The sequence below is a fragment of the Eptatretus burgeri genome, chromosome 3, assembly GCF_056783735.1.
Source record: "Eptatretus burgeri isolate ZD-2024b chromosome 3, Ebu_testis_v1, whole genome shotgun sequence".
Lineage (NCBI taxonomy): Eukaryota > Metazoa > Chordata > Myxini > Myxiniformes > Myxinidae > Eptatretus > Eptatretus burgeri.
In genome coordinates, this window is record NC_140963.1 from 95,852,890 (window position 1) to 95,874,100 (window position 21,211).

Consider the following 21,211-nt stretch of genomic DNA (forward strand, 5'->3'; position numbering starts at 1 on the left):
TGCTGAATGAGGAGTCGGAGCCGTTGGGATTCCGGATTTCTTGGGTCAAAACAAAGATCCAGGCTTTCGGTGACATCTTGGATGCTGCTGTCCTGTCTGTGTCTGTTTGTGGTGAGGATGTTGAGGTCGTGGATAGATTCACTTACCTTGGCAGTGATATTCATGTCTCCGCAGGTTGTGAGCCGGAGGTCAATAGACGTCTGGGTCGGGCCTGGGGAGTCATGGATTCACTGGATCATGGGGTGTGGCGCTGCCGGTACCTGTGCGGGAGGACGAAAGTCCGAGTCTTCAGGTCCTTGGTACTTCCAGTCTTGCTCTATGGGTGCGAGACTTGGACTTTGACCAAGGATCTGAGACGGAGACTTAATTCCTTTGGTACCAGGTCTCTTCGGAGAATCCTTGGCTATCGCTGGTCGGATTTTGTGTCCAACGAGCGGTTGCTGAGAGAGACTCGGATGAGATTTGTTACCTGCATAGTCCGTGAGCGTCAGCTGCGGCTGTATGGACATGTGGCTCGTTTTCCTGACGCTGATCCTGCTCACCAGATTCTCTCAGCGAGGGAGTCTCATGAGTGGAGGAGGCCAGTGGGCCGACCACGTGCCTCATGGTTGCAGCAGGTTGACCATCATCTCAAGGAGATGGGGATGGGCCTGGCATCTGCCTGGGGGATGGCCAGACGGAGGCCCCTGGAGTACCGGCGGAAAGTGGACGCAGCGACGCGCTGTTCTGGCACATGCTCCCATACCTGACCTGACCTGACAATCTGCTCCGTTCCTATAACTTTAATGGGATCTTTAAACCTTTATCCTCCGTCCATCAGGGACGGTCTTTCTCTTCGTTTCCCACTTACCTGGTAAGACTTCCTTATAGTCCAGACTCCTGGACGCACTTGCAGGTGCGACGGAAACATATCCTCTTGAAATTCTTTGAAAAAACTCAAGAGCACAACAAGGTACGACCACATCGTAGCAGCGAATGTGGCAGAATGGTCAAAATGTTCTAAAAGGTGAACACACAATGCATCCCACCGATTGTCTTTGTGACGCTGCAAGCATTGTTGTCATGGTAACTCATTCGGTTCCAAACGAACCCATTTCAGTTTTCATTGTATCATCATCCCATGTATTATATGTAATTATATCATGGTTTGTAGTGTTTGTGTACATGTTGGCCTGAAAGTCTGTTTACCCCTCAACAGTAAAGCATTCATTCTTAAACTCTGAAAATACAGGATTATTGTGGAGTACTGCCTGGGTAGTTCTGCCTCCACACCGAGCATCACATCGACATTTGAACTCAAAAAAATAATCTTGCTAAGTTTTGAGGTAGATCAATGAATTTAACCAGCCAATTATGTTTGATATCAATATGGACCAAAAGGTCAACATCGGCCCAATGTCACCAACTAAGGTAGTGTTTCTAAATCCTCAATTTTCATCCGAGTGACTTGAAATTTGAAAATGATTTATAGTTAAGGTCACCGAATTCAAATGGCCACTAATTTTTGAGGTCATATTTGTTTTATGGATTTTGTAAGTGTCATGTTCTTGTTGTTTGTCTGCTTGTCTGTCTGTGTGCAGGATATCTCAAAAAGTTGTGGACAGATCCGGATTAAATTTTGTGGGCAGATTGGGTGTGTGACAAGGACGAACTAATTAGATTTTGGTGAAGATCCGGATCCGACTACTCGAATTTTTTAAGTGATTCTTCACCATTGAGAGATGGACCAAAAACGATATATAGCACGATATCTAAAAAAAGTTGTGGACGGATTCGAAGGAAACTTGGTGGTCCAGTTAGATGTGTGACCACGACAAATTAATTAGATTTTGGTGAAGGTCCGAATCCGGACATGGATATGAGAATTATTTAATTTTTTAAAGTGATTCTTCACCATTGAGAGATAGGGCTCAAAAAGGATTATATGGCATGATATTTCAAAAAGTGATTGGGCCTGATACGTTCTCATGGATCAGGCATTACATGGTGGAGGGATGCGCTCTACCGATTTCCCTTCTCTTTGGTTCTGCAACACCTTGCCATTCATGTTGGCTGCTCTCATTCCCCTAAACCAGAAAGGCTTTTGTGATTTCAATTAAAATATTAGAGGGTTCATTCGGCTCTTCATGGATGGGCGGACCAACATTGTCCTCTGTTCAGAGGTATTCTCAGCACATTAATGTTTTCCTTCGAATGTCTGTGGGTGCGATGTTGGTCGGCATATGTATCTATGGAAAAGTGGTTGACTTCAGGGTTCCAGAGATGATTCTCATTGCTGAGTTCAGAATAATATCAAGGCATTTAATATGACTGCTTCCAGCCCAAACAAGTGCACAGTACTCCACAATGAGATTGACCAGAACAAGGGTAGAAGTGTGAAGGCTGTGTGTACCAGCTTGTTCCTGTGAGTCTGTGGATAATCCACACCCTGGCCTTTGTTTTAACAAAAACCCTTTTAAGATGTTCTCCTTATGTCAGGAGCGATTCAAAGTGATTCCAGGATAATCGGGATGTTGTTCATTGTGAAGTTGCCCACCACAGAAGGAGACATTTAGTTTGGCAATGGCCTGATGATTGCTCAGATGGAAGGTGGTGATAACGGTTTTTGATAGTTGGAATGTTGTTTCCATTTCGTGAAGTACTTCTTCAAAACCTTGAGGTCACTTGGCTCACGTCATCAAGTCCACGCAATTAATAGGCAAGAACAAGGTCGTCAGCATAGTTGGGACTTCCTGAGGAAGTCACAGGTAGGTCACTTGTGTATTTGTTGAACAGCATTATGGTTAAGACCAATCCTCGAAGGAGACCATCATTCAGAGTTCAGAAGGAGACCAAGGGAATGATACCAGATTAGTGGATGGACAGAGGCAATCCAAACTCTGCCCTTTGTTCCTACCAGAAATGAGGAATTGTGGGTATATGCGGTCTTCACTGCATGCTTTCTCAGACGTAGTAGAATGAAGTGCAACATCTGTTCGATGGACAGTAGAAAGAGATTCCAGGTAGGAGTTAGAAGGTAGTTTTGAAATGGTGGTAGAAAGTTCCTTCTGCACCTTGGTCCTCATGTGCCAGGTCTTGGTGCCACAGCAATTGCAGTGACTCGGGGCAGTAGATGTTGCAGTGGACGAGCAGCACCCAGGTGGTGGAGAAGAGGCTGAGCTTTTGTGTTTTCCAAGAACATCCTGACCTTGTCAATGGTATTGGTCATGATGGAGGACTTGGTTTAGCTGATAATTTGTGTCACCTCCATGGCAATCCTCATGCAGCAACCATTGATCAAGCTTGGGTTTTGTTCTTTGGAAAAGCCAACAAGGGCCTGGAGATGTTACCACTGACAATATATTTATTGTAACTGTGTGTTGCACGTGTAAACTACTCGGCAAAGATATGGCTTCAAGCAGACGAACAGGTGATAGAGATCACACACCCTACCAACATATGCTCCTGAAGCAAATAGTCGACATCTCAACAAGTCATATGGACAAGGATACCCCTAATTACAAATGCTTGTGTTGGACACATCACATGAGGATGTAAATCGAAGCGTCGCACAGCAAGATGCAAATATTTCAGGAAAGACTTGAAGTGTATCCATCCCTGCATGTGGTTGCAATGCGACTGTAGAAACTCTAGCGTATACTGTACAATGGGGGAGGGGCAAAGGGGTCAAACTGCCCCCCCCCATCCAGACAGCATTTTGGTGAAATAAGTTTGGGATATATTTGCATTATGAATAAGGATGAAATTAACATATAACTTTGTGACTACAATCACTAATTATTATTATTTTTTTAATCTCTCTCTCAAGTGTCAACAAAAGCAAAGAATATTTTGGTATTTAGTCAATATAAAACATCCCACACACATGCACATCTCCATTTCAATTTCGTATGCATGATGCGACGTGTTGTGTCGAGCCGAAAAGATATGAGCGTGCAGCACAATGTGGGTGTGGACTGCGCATGCTCATCATCATGGTCATCATCATGGTCATCATCATGGTCATCATCATGGTCCTCATCATGGTCATCATCATGGTCCTCATCATGGTCATCATCATGGTCATCATCATGGCCATCATCATGGTCATCATCATGGTCATCAACATGGTCATCATCATGGCCATTATCATGGTCATCATCATGGCCATCATCATGGCCATCATCATGGCCATCATCATGCTCATCATCATGGTCATCATCATGGTCATCATGGCCATCATCATGCTCATCATCATGGTCATCATCATGGCCATCATCATGGCCATCATCATGGTCATCATCATGGTCCTCATCATGGCCATCATCATGGCCATCATCATGGCCATCATCATGGCCATCATCATGGCCATCATCATGGCCATCATCATGGCCATCATCATGGCCATCATCATGGCCATCACCATGGCCATCACCATGGTCATCACCATGGCCATCATCATGGCCATCATCATGGCCATCATCATGGTCATCATCATGGCCATCATCATGGCCATCATCATGGCCATCATCATGGCCATCATAATGGCCATCATCATGGCCATCATCATGGCCATCAAAGTAAGTCACCCACAAAATATATTGTGACAGAGTAGTTTGGCAGATTTATTCCAGATGGAGCAAGGCAACTGTGAGCTCAGATTGTAAGATTTATGAACAGAGAGGTTTTTTTTGTTGTTGTCCAAGTTTTACTAAGATACAGATTAAAGCTATTGTGGAACTCGCACGTTCGCATGAGCAGACACGCATGTGCAGTTAGACCCTAACGTTAAAACAAATATGAAATTAAATCCCTTAAATGGTAAATGATCTGCCATGAATAAAACGGAAGTCTTCTTCGGCATTTCAGACTAAGTTTCTGATCATGCTGTTGATGTTGGACTTTTGATACACACATCTTGTTGATTCAACTGTTGTTAGGCAGAGATGAGAAATTTCCTCTCTCACAATGCCCCAAAGCGAGTTGTCACGTGATGTTAAGTCCAGACATTGAGGAGGCCACACGATTTCAGATCCACGTCTAAAATCCATCGTCCACTGATTTAGTCGTCGAGATATTCTCCAGCTGCGAGAGCATAATGTGCTGGTACACCATCTTGTTGCAGGAAAGCTGAAAATAGCAGAATAGCTGATTCTTGACAGTTGAAGACCTCAAAACAGCTGTCAGTGGTTGCTTTTATGACCTCCAACCCTCAACATTGAAGAAGATTTCCAGAAGAACATGGAGAAAAGTTCAAATTTGTGTGGAGAATGGAGGGAAGTACACTGATAAATTCTAACTAAATTCTAACTACGTGGATAGGGACTTTATGGCCACTCTGTAGAAGACAAGGTGAGACACCTGGACAATCAGAATGAAAGTGTCATTGATGCTGACCAACCCCTGGCGGAATACAAAAACTATCAAACACTGCACCAGCAATGAAGTGATACCGACAGTTATTGAAACAACAAATACAGGAGGCATCTTGAAATTCAGTCAAGAACACACTGGAATGCGTTTGTGCTAATTTTACAAGACTGAATCGCATTGTGGGGACACGAGCAATTTTTTTCAACTACAGCTGAGCAATAATTCAGCAGGGTCAAACTGATCAAGAATCATCTTTACTCCACAATGATTGGACAACGGCTTTCTGGGCTGCCATTGCTCGGTATAGAAAAGGATCTTGCAACAAGAGGAGATTACTCATCCGTAAATGACAGCTTTGCCAGAATACGCAAAAGCTGCAAATATTTAATGTAAAGGTGTAATTTAATGTATAGGTTCAATGTTGAATTTATATTTGCTGTATAAATATTGCCACATAATACATCCTTAGGTTGTTCAGTCATGGAAAATTTAGATAGAGAGCAAAATAAAATTAATGTTTTATTTTGCCCCAGCCCAGGTGGTTCATGGTTGAGAACAATCAGGGTAACATATGGCCAAATGAGCATATATACTTCCCTGCTGAGATGTATAATTTGCAGGATTTTGCCCCCCTTGATGCCAAGGTCTGGATATGCCACTGCGTAGCAATCCAGCTCGTGAGTAATCTTTCATTGTACTTGAAGGCAAACTTGTCCAGATATGTTAATTTCTCATTTGAAATGTCCATTGTGCACAGATGAATACCATTTCCAAATCAAGACAAGCCAGAATGCTATTGAGAGTGATACCATGCTGCAAATTGATTGGTTTGGAACATTTAATGCAGAATGGATATGCTGCATTATCGGTGATATTAACAGTGAAAACTGGAAGGGCGCTCGGTAGAGCGCATACCTCCGCCACGTAATGCTTGATCCACGAGAACATATCTGGCCCAATAACTTTTTGAAATATCATGCTATATAATCGTTTTTGAGCCCTACTCTCAAAGGTGAAGAATTGCTTCTAAAATTAAATAATTCTCATATCCAGATCTGGATTTGGATCTTCACCAACATCGAATCAATTCGTCGTCGTGATACACATAACCTGTTCACCAAGTTTCATCTGAATCCGTCCACAACGTTTTCAGATATCGTGCTATATATATATATATATATATATATATATATATATATATATATATATATATATATATATATATATATATATATATATATATATATATATATATATATATATATATATATATATATACACGAGTTTAGCCCGATCTCTCAATGTTGAAGAATCACTTCACTGTAAGAAAATGTATCAGCCAAGTTTGTTATGCATTTAACAATCAATCATGTAAAACACTTGAAAGGTGAAAAAAAAAAAAAAATTGGCAAATTGCTGTTTCCATGACAACTATTGTGTAATTGGATTTTGCAAGTATCGTGCTGTGCAAGGCATATTTCTTGTTTGTTTGTTTGTATGTTTGTCCACATGTAATGTGCTTACCTAGGCCACAAAGGCCACCTGGTGGTAGACAGAATTTCTCATACATGTCATCTTTTTTCAACCGAATACCTCTATAAAGTATGTACAATTAGAATGCGAGTATGTCTCGAAAGGATTGAAGTCCTATAATAATGTAAGTACGTCGATAACGATACACTCTGAGTCTGGGAGGTCGGTGGGTTCAAACCCCAGCCGAGTCATACCAAATACTTTAAAAGTGGCACATGCTGCTTCCTTGGTTGATGTTCAGCATTTGAAAATATCGAGCATGGACAAACTGCTTCAGCAGCACCAACGCTCTGTAAAGAGTATTGTACTTCAAAGTAAATCAAAATTACAATGCGAGCACATCGTACTATTAAATTGTACGTACCATCAGAATGCAATTATGTCAATAAAGTAGGTACTGTTAAGAGGGTGAGTACGTCCATAAATATGTCTTAAGAATGTGAGTGCATCTATAAAATACATACGATTGTGCATACATCTAGAAAGTATGGAACATGAGTATGTCTATAAAATACATACAATTGGAATGTGAATTTATGCAGTAAAACTGAAAAAGCCTGTTTGTCCACTGTATGAACATAAACCTACGTCGTCAATGCATCGTCTACACACATACACCACGCAAAACGAGTCTTGGCAAGGTCTGCAATCTCTGATTGCCCTTTCTAGTTCGATATTAATATAGAAGTGGTATCCTTTGCACAAAACAAGTTATTGGCAGGACTACTACGAGGACAAAGTTCAGATGAGAGCCAGTCACCTTCTTGGTCAGATCCGTTTGAAGGACTTGAGGACCAAGAACAGTGAGTTGCGTGAGCTGTCCTCCCCCACCAGAACTTATTGCTGGAGAGTGACCAGGTTATTTGTCCAGATTGAGTGAGCTGTCCTCCCCCACCAGAACTTATTGCTAGAGAGTCACCAGGTTATTTGTCCAGACCAACCACACCCTTCCACATCTTCCCCTACCTGAACAGCATGCCTCGTGTCCCACTACGGACCAAGATATACAGCCGATTCCAGTTGAGCGCCACAGTTCAGAAGTGGAGGAGCGACCTAAAAGTGTACACAGCTGTCATCAACATGCTCTTTGTCACTTCCCCCATCCCGTTGGCCTGACAAAATTTCTTATCTGAGACATAATAATCAAAGTCACCCTTTAGCTGTTGTGGTGACTCATTTGTCTTTCATCATGGCCATTGCCTCGTGACTTTTAACGAGCATGGTGTTGCCTGTCATGCAAACATCCAGTCATAAGGTTAATTTGCAGTTGGGAATGGCATTACAAATTATATTTGCACCAAATTTTGTGTGCCACTTATTGGGTGAATGAGATGAACTGCATCTGCCCACAAACGGAGGTCTGCAGTGCCAAACAAGGCTTTTCGAAGCCTCTGCTATCATGTAGCAACACCCCAGTTTGAAGGGGGTGGAGTGACTCAAGCGTGAATCGACATAATTTTTTTTTGATTATGAAGTCTCATATGAGGTTGCATGAGTGAGTGTTCAAGAGCATGCTGATGACGTAGGGAGGCAGACATTTACGGGATAAAATCAGGATTAACTTTGTTATCGATGGTTCTTGCCTTAGCTTCATCAAAGTTCTATTCTGCCTTGTTGAATTACCATGTCCTTGCAATGAAGCTTGATGTAAAGAAAGTGTTTTCACAAGATTTTCAAAAAAAAGATTTGCTGGAAAAACAAAATTCAAGCATGGTTGACTTCTGTGCTGCATCAGGGTGCAGCAATTGGGAGGATTGGAACAAAGGAGAAAACTCTGTTTCATCTGCTCACTATTGTTGAACAATAGGGCCCACAATCAGAGGTTGTAACAAAACAACAAGTGAAAAGATTGGCAACACTAAGGAAGATGATTCAAAATAAACAAATTACTCTTCATAAGTTTGACCACATCGTCATCAGTGAGTGTGGTAGGCCCCGATAGTTTCGGAATCCCATCAGAGCCTTGTAAATGACGTGCAACTTGCAGCCCCAGAATGTTCATTGCTGAACTTGATTCTTGGATTCCACATCTTTGTGACATGCTTTAAAATGAAAGAGCTGAGTTTGTTTGGGTGTCACTAATTTTAAAATTCCATGACTTGGTGGGGTTAGGTGCAAGTAATGACATTAAAAATGCTCCAGAGTTTTTCAACGTTTCAAAAATTGGAGGGTAAAGAGCAACACTAATTATACAGGTAATGTCGATTGGAGTCGTCGCTTTCCGCAACATCATCCTCTAATTATTTTATTTCATGATTGTTTTTCTGCTGTTTGTTTTTCTCGTGGACGTCTCACCTCAAATGAGCAACTCTTTGGAGTGTGTATTTGTAGAAACAGGAATTCAGCATAAATATTCAGTGAGCAGATGTCACAGTAGATGGAGCTGGTAACCTTGGAAACCTTGTTCCATTCCACCAACTAAGATTTCCAATCCATGCTTGTTGTACCCCCGAAGTACTGCTTGGGAGCGAAGGTGAAATTATGAAAGCTCGGCTGTGAAACAGATTTGGGCACTTTTTCAACCCATCACCTGACCGCAAGTGAAAATTACAATGCGAATTACAACGCGGATCAAGGGATTTCTTACGCTGCCAATCGACCACCTCCAGGCTCCTATATCCATCTTCACATCGCTTTTTCAGCCCAAATCTATCTCTATCTCTATCTCTATCTCTATCTCTATCTCTATCTCTATCTCTATCTCTATCTCTATCTCTATCTCTATCTCTATCTCTATCTCTCTCTCTCTCTCTCTCTCTCTCTCTCTCTCTCTCTCTCTCTCTCTCTCTCTCTCTCTCTCTCTCTCTCTCTCTCTCTCTCTCTCTCTCTCTCTCTCCATATCTCTCTCTCTTGATATATACTCCCCATAGCTTTGCTTTTGGCAATATTCCATTCAGTATTTCCCACAGCATCTCATTCTGGTTTCCCATTCGATGATCTGTTGATCAGTAGTTACAGTTTCATTTTCCAACATCAGTTTCACTTTCGTGTATCAGTTTTGACTTGTCATTGCAACTTGTAATGCTACGAGATTAGTGCTCGAATAAAAGCCATAAAAATGATTATTTTTTTTTCCTTTTCTAAGGGGTCTAAAGCGATCTAAAGTGTATTGAGGTTCTAAAATGTCTTAAAGGTCTAAAAATGGTCTAAAATGGGTCTAAGTGTCTTAAGTGTGTCTCTGGGCAAAACAGGAAGTGGGTCTAAAGTGTTCAAAGGGTCTGAAATTGCCAAAGGCGTCTTCAAATCTCTACAGTTCTGAAAAGTATCGAAAGGGTCAAAGAATGTCTATATGTTTCTAAAGGGTCTCAATGGGTGGAAAGGTCGAAGGGATCTTAATCATTTTAAGAGGTCTAATGGGTCTATGGGGCTTAAAAAGGGTATAAAAGGTATATGGGGTCTGTAGGGTCTGAAAAGGATCTAAAGGTCTCAAAAGCAAGTTCCAATAGAATAGTATGTAATTAATAGACATATGCATTCGTTCAAGCCACGTTCAAACATTATGTAATTAATAGACATATTTATATGGGTCAACCGAGGCTTCACCTCACCCCCGCCTCTCTCGTCCGCACCCTGCGGGTGGGTTGAGTTTTTGCATTAAAGGTCTGAAAAGGGTCTAAAGGGGGTCTATGAGGGTATAAAAGTCTAAGCAATTTGAAGAGGTCTGAAAAGGTGTGAGTATTGTGATGATCCCGTCTGTGTGTTTGTCTAGTTGTCAGCAGAATAAGGCCAAAAAAAAAAAAAATGTTGCATTGGCGTAACGGGTCACTGAAAAATAGGGTAGGTCGGTCGGGATCTTTTTTTTTTTTTTTTTTTTCCTAATAAATCCCTCCCAAAATCTCCCCCGGCTCGAGTACCACCCTTTTTGTCGGCGGGTTCTGTCCGAAACACTTCCGGGTTTTTGCGATCGCGATCGCAATCAACAAGATACTTGAAAACGATAGCAAAACAACAAAAATAGCAATAAAATAGGGTCGGCAAAATTTTTCGATAGCAAAAAAACAAAAAAAAAACGTAGGGTCGGCGGAATTTTTAGGGTCGGGCGGGTTACGCCAATGCAACATTTTTTTTTTTTTTTGGCCTAACTGGACGAGTGTGGCTGTAATCATCCAAATTGGCACAAAGTTTCACATTCTGAATATCTTAGAAAAGTTCAACTTTGAGGTCACAAGGAAAATATCAAATTAAATTTAGTGCAGGACTATAGCCGATTTAGCCGATCCATCTGCCAGCATTAGTTGGTGGATGTTAAATATCGCATGATGTCCTTCATGAAGAGTATGTGAGCTATCGCCAGCGCCCTGGGTAAATTCTAAATTCCTGCTCTAATCTACAAGGGGAACTACATCACCGACACAGCTACATTCCCAGCAATGATGCAACCAGCAGCCACAGGCTGCATTTGAACTGAAAAAAGTGACCAATAATGGCAATGTCTGGCTGTCTTTTCAGATGTGAAAAAATTCACTGCAGTTACCATATTTTTTGGCCTATAAGTCGATGTGGAGTACAAGTTTAATTGGCTTATTTTCCTATTTTCTTTCCTTCATTCATATACAAATTGATTTTGAGTATAAGAAGAAGCTGGATCAACTACTGCAGACATTACATTTCAGATAAATTCAGGATGTAAATAGTTTTTCAACATGTTTGTTGTCATATAGAGTTACAGTATTTAAAACAAGATTCAGAATCATGATCAGCACCACCTCAAAGCACATCCATTTTGTGGTAGTTCACTACTTAATACACATGAGCGCCTGACACATTGTAACACACGCCCTCAATGTTTGTCCACATAACTTTGCAGCCATGATTAAACTTTTTGGTTTGCAGACACAATAAGCCTTCTTGGTTTTCTCAACACAAGATTTATCTTCATACAAATACTGTATTTGTATTTCTCCTGCATTCTGATCGCACCATCCCTCAGCACCTTGTTGATGACGTCCATGCTTCGGATTCGCTGAGCAGTCCATTTGATAGCTCGATCAGAGATTTCTCAATTCCAGATTTGCCTTCACAACTAGATTTGCCATGAGGGCAGTGACATCTCCCTCTGGGCTTAACTCCCCCTTGCATCCCCAAACCACAACTTATTTGAGCAGCCTGTCTGAGACACGAAGGCTTGATCTCCTTCCCTGTAACCCCTCCACTCCACATCCACACCCCTCCCGTCACAACAAGCAATCTAGGCCCTACATTTTGGTGAGTACTTCTGTAACTGTTTATATAATTATCCATTTGTGTATTTCATTTGTGTTCTTTATTAATTTGTTTAATATATTGTCTCTCATGTATAGTTAAGTGAGGGTGACCGATAATGTGCCTTGGGAACGCATCTCCCCCATTTTAACACTATGTCCATGGGAATATGTCATCTGCTTTACATCATTTTGCTTAACGTCACACTTTCGAGGAACGCCTTCATGACGTTAAGTAGAAACTTGCTGTAGTGTGTTTTAAATGAACAATTATACAATTTATTTCAGAAAATATCACAATTTGCAATTATTTTCCACTTATGCAATTCAATGCCTTAAACCATATGTAAGTAGATTCTGAGAATAAGTGGAGGTTCAGACTACCTGGAAAAAAAAGTATCGATTTGAATGCTCAAAAATATGGTGCTTTTCTGCTGAAGAGTAATACATTTTATAAGATCAAGGAATTCTCACAGTTTTTGAAGTTTGACCTTTGATATATTTTAGTACTTGCAATAAACAAAGCAAAGCTATGGGGTTGTAGTTCTTGTGTAACATAATTAATATAAATTCCCAAAGTTTTCTTTATTTTTTTCTCTGATTTTGTTCACCCTAACCTGCCAGCTCTTGCTGTCTACTGTTTTCTGTTCTTTGAACCAATTATTGCCATGGTCTGTGCTGCTGGGCTGGGCTGTGGTGCACTGGCCGCTGCTGTTGGACTAATACAAGGCCTTCTCGCTGCCCAACGTGCTCCTCCTGACCTCACGCTGGGAAATCCTCATCTCATTGCTTCACCGCAAAGCCCACCACACCCTGGTTGGTCTGAGCGGGCCGGTTATCTCCCTCCGTCATATGAGTGTTCGGCTGGACCCCCAGGATCATGGGATACCTTCCCCTGTGCAGATGGACTCGCTGGTGCGGGTCACAGTGGAAAGTCGCACACTGGCAATGGGAGCAGCTTTGAACGGCCTACCAGAGCAAGGCAGCGTTCAACTTCTGATGGGGGCTTATCTCGAGGCCCATCACGTGAGTCGAGGCCTCACCGTACACGAGAGCCACCTCCTGGTGCACACGATCCACGACTTTGGATGAGTGTCACTCAGGAGGTCAAGGCCATGACAACATCGTCATCTGGGCAGCAACAGCAGCAACAGACATCACAACGGCGGAGAGAGACTGAGGCGAACAACACAACACTTGTGTGATGACGTTTCTCAAGCCATCAGAAACATGTACATATATATAATGTCAAAGCAGTTATTGTGAAGAACGAGTTGCAGAAGTGGGATGCAATATGTGATGCAGTAGATTTGGGATTAATAACATATGGGGGAGTTAAGCATTCTTAAAGGTATTCATCCTTTGACCTATCTTTGGACCTAAAAGTAACTTGTTTCATGGCATTTGGGCAGTCACATTGTGACTGAGATTTATATAGAACACTGAGATTTATAGGGACCGAGTAAAGTAGTATTGTAAACAGCCACTTCAAAGTCACATAGGTGAGGCTTTTTTTAAAAATAGGCAATCTTTCCTTGTTATTAGTAAAACATAAACATGTTGGTTGTGGCTCACCCAAAAGTTTGGCAACAATCCAGCTTGTTCTCCGGCAAGAGGAAATTTCCATTCACCTGCTATCTTAGGCAAAAGACCATTGGCATCCACGAAACACTGATAAGTTATGTTAACTACCAACCAAACAAGTTTTATAAAACAAAAATTGATTTAAACCAAGTAAAAATAATGTTAAGTTTTAAATGACTTTCAAAACTTAAGAAGGTACTGGCAGACTATCGATTGCAGCATTTCACTCTTGAAAAAACAGAAATTATATATATATATATATATATATATGAATATATATATATATATATATATATATATATATATATATATATATATATATATATATATATATATATATATATATATATATATATATATATTTATTTATATATATATATATATATATATATATATATATATATATATATATATATATATATATATATATATATATATATATATATATACATCTACTTCTTTCGGCTGCTCCCGTTAGGGGTCGCCACAGCGGATCATCCGTATGATCCGCATAGTGATTTGGCACATGTTTTACGCCGGATGCCCTTCCTGACGCAACCCTGGTCGCCTCTTACGACACAGGGATAATACATATATACATATGAGTAACACTTCAGCTTACAGTTGGCAGACTGCAGGATCTGGGTTTTAATCAACAACAAACTACATCTTCTTTCATACTACAGTACTTTCATCTTTCTTTGAGACGTTATCATGGTGAATGCTTCTTATGGTCAGCGTTGACACAATTATATTTAACAGATAATTATTAAAGAGTTAGCAAATCCAGGTTGTGTGAGAAAGAAGACAATACGACAATATGAAGTATAATATTCCATAGTCTTAAAGATATTCCAAAGTTTGAGAAACAAAATAAGATTTGAGTTTTTTTTTATATGCCTTGTCGAGGCTTGTATGAGAGCGAACACACAACGCACAGCAAGGGGGGCATGTGACAAGAGGAGTGGGAGTGGGAAGGACAAAACAGTGGGGAACAGAGACAGGAGATCTGTGGAATTGAGAGGGATGGGGTGGGGAACATGGGGAATACAAGATGGACATTACAGGGACTTTCAGGAAGGAAAGCAGGGAATTTGAAGGAGGGGGTTTGGGGTGGATTAACAAGGGTAGAAAAGAACGTGGATTTGGATGGGGGACGATAAGAGATGGTGGTGAACAGCTGTTTTGAAGGCCTGCAGGGAAGAATGGGATTGAATAGAGTGAGTGAGTTTATTCCAAAGGCAGGAAAAAAGAGGAATGAAAGAGTGAAGGTGAGCAGCGATTTGTGATTTTGGTAGTTTTACCAGAAGGGGATTGTTGGCAGACCTTGAGCGCCCTGCGGAAATATGCTGGGGACAAATCACAGACAGAGCAAGGGGGGGCGGGACTGGAGAGGAGACGGTAGAAGATAGAAAGACCTCCGACCAACCTGCAGTGAGAGAGTGAGAGGCCCAAACACTCAGCCTCATTGTGGGAGATGCCAATGATCCGAAATGCCTTGGTTTCCACAGCATGAAGCCGAGAAAGGTGAGAGGCAGGAGCACCAGCCCAGAGGGGAGAGCAGTACTCCATCAGGCTGTGGACGAAAGATTTGTAAGTGGTCAAGAGCTCAGGTGGGCCAAGGAAAGACTTTGCATGTCGGAGGATTCCCAGTCAGCGACTGGCTTTGGAGGCCAGGTTGGAAATGTGGGTTCCCAGGAAAGATCCTGGCAGATCGTGAGACCTAGAAGCTTGAAAGAAAGGACTTCTTCCAGAGGATTGTTGATAAAGTGGATGGGGGGGGGGGGTTCTAAACGGTCCTTTTGGAGAGACATAGTGAGAGTGTGAGATTTGTCCGGATTGAAAGACAAAGTTTCCACCATGTGTGTTTGAAAGACTCAAAGTAAATAAACACTGATTTTCTTTAAATTACTGAAGGAGGAAACTATGTTATAAAAAGTCATTATTGCTCTGCAAAAAAATCTTTCCAGATTTATAACAAAATATATGGATAAACAAGGTTGTCATCAACATTTATAGAAATTGCTTGAAATTGTCTAATACCCAAGAAATGCTCATTAAGCACATCTTTTTTGTGATCACACTAAGGAAGCAATTACAGAAATGATGATCCATGACCATATTCTTTTTCCTCAGCATCGATTCAGCCAAATGAATTCCCATGCCTGAGAACCAACCAAGAGGCCACAGGGTGTTGTACGTTCGGGCGAGAATTTGGCCAGAATACTGACCTATAATGAGAAATAAGACCTAAAATGAGACCTATAATGAGAAATAACGAGAATACTGACCTTTGTTCTTTGAGAAAGAACTGTGATCTTTAATGTCAACAGCAGATGTTAGCAGATGGGATGGACATAGCTCAATGTATTTCAAAGGACGCTGTTTTCATTGGTGCAATGATCTGCGTGTGTAGAACCAGGATGACAATTTATGATCAGGTTGGCAAACAAACCCAAGATAGATTAAAAAAATAAAGGCAACCAAAATTATCATGATTGAGGATGATGTGATATCTTTGTGGGAATTGATCAACCAAGAAGGTCTGGAAAGTATGAGCTCCATGTCATGTAACAGAAAAATATGAAGGAGCTGCTCATAACTCTTGCAATTTAAAGTTAAAACGAGATAAATTTATGCCAGTTTTAATCCACATTCTGTTTATGATATAAATTTATTTATAAAGTAATGAAAGTTAATGTTAGTGCTGTTATAAACATTGAGCTTACATTTTTGAAAATCTTTAGATCCATTGCAAGCTCAATGGTGGAGTGGGAGTGGGTGGGGTAAGAGGAGAGGTGGTAGCACAGAACATTAAAAACATTTGAAAATCTTGAAAGATGTTTTGACAAAGATAAGATATAAATATACAAACAAGAAGTGAACTGGTAAGGATTTATATCCCAATGATTACATTGGTAGTGAAATAATTTTTGAGGAAAAATCTCCATCCAAAAGATCTGTTATTATTGTATTCTAAAGGTTGTTCATATTTCATATTACAATTATGAGCATGCACAAAAAGTATGGAGGGAGTTTGATAGATATATCAGATATATCATAAGATTTATTTATCTCAAGAGTGATGTGCTTTCATTTGTGAATAACTTTGAAAACTTCATAATGTGTTTGAAGGCTTAAGAGTCAGACATCACCTTTTCTTATACAGACCCAAGTTTGGCTTGTGACATGCATTTAATGCAAATGACAATAATGTTAGAATTAATGACTGATTATAAGATGTTCCTAATGGTTGAACAAGTAATAATGGGTGGGGATAATGGATGAAAAGAAGCACAAAATGAGAAAATATATTTATTGATTTAAAGTAATTTATGTAAGGCCTGTAGGTCATTTGTTGGACTGGCAGGATGGCCTAGAGGTATGCAAATTAGCCTCTGAAGTGTCTAGCTTTGGTTTGAATGCCGACCCAGCTACAAACTGTCATCCTGGTGTCTTGCAGGCAGGGTAAGGCATCAATGTGTGTGCCGTCTCTCGGATAGATGTTAAACTGGGCATCCCGTCTGCTGGCATTAGTTGGTGACGTTAAAGACTCCAGTGTGTCCTTTGCGAAGAGGAGGCAACGCCCCCTGCCCTAACCTACAGGGGGCATTGCATCAGCAGCACAGCTGCATCCTTAAGGCCCGGTCACACCTTGACGTTTTAGCCAGCGATGGCAACATATTAAAATGTATGTAAAACGCTGGCTTACGCTGAACTTTTGATGTTTTTTTTTTTTAAGATTCGGACGTATTCATAACGAGTTGGTCATATCCATAACATATTAGTAATGGACACAGAACGTTTCGTTGTGTTATAGATAACTTATACCAACGAATGCTGAACCTGTTGTTGGCCTACACAACCGATGCCCAACGATAGTCTAACTTCGGCATAGCGCGTTGCACGCATCGCCGACGATGTCGTGACGTAGCCTATTAAAAGGCTGACGCACAACGATTCGAATCATAACTGCCGTAGAAATGGAAGTGACAACATCGCGGTCACACCTTGGCGATCTTGCCAGCGTATGCCGACCTAAGAAAAATGTGTCTAAAACGTTGGGGGCACGTCAAATACGGTGTGAGTAAGTTTGGTATACGTGAGTAGAACGCTAAAGTACGCTATCATACGTCGTAGTAAGTAGAGTACGTCAAGAAATTTTAAACATGTTCAAAATTTTACGACGTACTCGGCGTATGACACACGTTCTGCATGCGATGGGGATAAGTTTTACACACGATATGTGGACGCTTACACACGTCCACAAAGGCTACTCATAAGCTACTCATAAGTCGAAACACGTCGCGGTAATGTCTTTTTTATGCGAAACTTATTTCTAACTTATGTTTGACGTGCTTTGAACCAATTCTTTACGTAGTCCCAACACACATCGACGTATGTAGACGTATTCCAATGACGTCTTCCGGTCGACAAAAAAAAAAAAAATGAATGTGTTTCTAGGTTACAACTGCCATATAAAGACGTGTTCCCAGCGGTTTTGGGAATTGGTATATAAAAATGCTGCTCATAAAAGGGGAACCCAACAGTGTTTTCGAGTCCTTTTTGAGTCGATGTCCATGTCAGCAGTATCAGTATCAGTATTAGTATTAGTATTAGTATTAGTATTAGTATTAGTATTAGCATTAGTTTGTTCATGTTGGCAGTAGTAGGTGAGTGTGAGGGGGAGGGTGTGGGTTATGATGGATCCTCCTTGCGTCCGCGTGTCCACGGGTAGGTTCATAGGCTGCCACTCAACGATTTAAATGGCTGCATCTCCACTATTGAAAGTAGACGCTTGCGCTCAACAATTGGATTTTTTTACACTCAACGACTTTTAAACGGTACCACTCAGCTAGTTTCATTGTTTACAATGAACGATTTAAATTGCTGTCACTCGCCTTTGTTTTTTGACGCTGGGGTTTGGAAATTTGAAGCGTTTCTTCTGAACGTGTTAAAACGCTCAAACTCGACTATTTTAAATAGACGCTGCCGATGGACAATTGGAATCATAGCCAAGCTAGACATCGAAGTGTGAACATCCTCGTCATGCCGAAGAAAAGTTTGAAGAATGCTGCAAATAAGTGTCCTGGCCGTGGCCGTGGACGCTGACGCAAGGACGATCCATTATACCAACGTCTTTCAGCCTATGAGTAACTTAAAAGTAACGTCTGTCGATGTGTGGCAACGATCGCGTAACGTGCCAACAACACGTTAATCATAGGTTAGAAATAAGTTTCGGGTACGCTAAACACTACCTCGGCGTGTCTCAACTTATGATTAACTTACAAGTAGCATGTGTTGACGTCTGTCAACGATCGCAGACCGTGCATACAACTTGTGGCCAGCGTAGCGGAACGTGTGAGTCATACGCCGGCATACATCGTGAAATTTCAAGCATGAAAAAATTTGAGGACAACCGAAAAGTACAACGTTTAAAGCCAACGTACAACGACGTATGGCAGTGTTTTTCAGCGTGCTCTCAATGTTATTGGTAATGTTACACGCCGAGGTAATGTTTAGCGTACCCGAAACTTATTTCTAACCTATGATTAACGTGTTGTTGGCACGTTACGCGATCGTTGCCACACATCGACAGACGTTACTTTTGAGTTACTCATAGGCTGAAAGACGTCGGTATAATGGATCGTCCTTGCGTCAGCGTCCACGGCCACGGCCAGGACAGTTATTTGCCGCATTCTTCAAACTTTTCTTCGGCATGACGAGGATGTTCACACTTCGATGTCTCGCTTGGCTATGATTCCAATTGTCCATCGGCAGCGTCTATTTAAAATAGTCGAGTTTGAGTGTTTTAACAGGTTCAGAAGAAACGCTTCAAATTTCAAAACCCCAGCATCAAAAAACGAAAGGAGAGTGACAGCAATTTAAATCGTTCATTGTAAACAATGAAAATAGCTGAGTGATACCGTTTAAAAGTCGTTGAGTGTAAAAAAAAATCCAATTGTTGAGCGCAAGCGTCTACTTTCAATAGTGGAGATGCTGCCATTTAAATCGTTGAGTGGCAGCCTATGAATAGCAAACCCCACGTCACCGGCAAAGATAAACTGCCGCACGATATGGATAAGTTAGGCTATCGTTGGGCATAGTTTGTGAACGCCGGCTTCACGATAATTATTCGTTGGTATATCGTATCTATAAGTAATCAAAGCGCTCTATTCACATTATTAGTTCATTGTGCATTTGTCCAAACCGTTATGAATAGACCTAAATCGTAAAAACAAGCTATAGCTCATTGTTGAAAAAGCCCCATAAAAAAATAGCCGCGAAGAACTTCGAACAATGGTGAAAAGATGTCTCCTACCCGTGGACACGCGGACGCAAGGACGATCCATCATAACCCACACCCTCTCCCTTCCACTCACCTACTACTGCCAACATGAACAAACTACTACTAATACTAATACTAATACTGATACTGATACTGATACTGTTACTGCTGACATGGACATCGACTCAAAAAGGACTCGAAAACACTGTTGGGTTCCCTTTTTATGAGCAGCATTTTTATATACCAATTCCCAAAACTGCTGGGAACACGTCTTTATATGGCAGTTGTAAGCTAGAAACACGTTCATTTATTTTTTTTGTCGACCGGAAGACGTCATTGGAATACGTCTACATACGTCGATGTGTGTTGGGACTACGTAAAGAATTGGTTCAAAGCACGTCAAACATAAGTTAGAAATAAGTTTCGCGTAAAAAAGACATTACCGCGACGTGTTTCGACTTGTGAGTAGCTTATAAGTTGCCTTTGTGGACGTGTGTAAGCGTCCACATATCGTGTGTAAAACTTATCCCCATCGCATGCGGAACGTGTGTCATACGCCGAGTACATCGTAAAATTTTGAACATGTTTAAAATTTCTTGACGTACTCTACTTACTATGACGTATGATAGCGTACTTTAGCGTTGTACTCACGTATACCAAACTTACTCATACCGTATTTGACGTGCCCCAACGTTTTAGACACATTTTTCTTAGGTCGGCATACGCTGGCAAGATCGCCAAGGTGTGACCGCGATGTTGTCACTTCCATTTCTACGGCAGTTATGATTCGAATCGTTGTGCGTCAGCCTTTTAATAGGCTACGTCACGACATCGTCGGCGATACGTGCAACGTGCTATGCCTAAGTTAGACTATCGTTGGGCATCGGTTGTGTAGGCCGACAACAGGTTCAGCATTCGTTGGTATAAGTTATCTATAACACAACGAAACGTTCTGTGTCCATTACCAATGCGTTATACATAAGACCAAGTCGCTATGAATACGTCGGAATCTTTAAAAAAAAACATCAAAAGTTCAACGTAAGCCAGCGTTTTAGATACATTTTAATACGTTGTCATCGCTGGCTAAAACGTCAAGGTGTGACCGGGCCTTAATGAGATTGAAAAATTGAAGAAAAGGAATGAGTGTAACACTATGTTTTAACATGCATAATAAATATTTATAAACCACACATTGATAGCAACACCACATTTTAAGTAAATTTTAAAATTCAAATGCAATAATTATAAGGTC

At 41.0% G+C, this 21,211-nt stretch overlaps 1 protein-coding gene across 1 annotated transcript in view; it reads left to right on the top strand.

Annotated features, from left to right (window-relative positions):
• The window catches only part of LOC147030492 (uncharacterized), an 85,564-nt gene that overhangs the window by 59,851 nt on the left and 4,502 nt on the right, over positions 1 to 21,211 (top strand). Inside the window, exon 3 of the mRNA XM_085874621.1 lies at positions 12,711 to 13,318. Coding sequence (XP_085730747.1) covers positions 12,711 to 13,291 — 581 coding nt within the window. The 3' untranslated portion in view covers positions 13,292 to 13,318. The remainder of the gene's footprint in view (positions 1 to 12,710; positions 13,319 to 21,211) is intronic.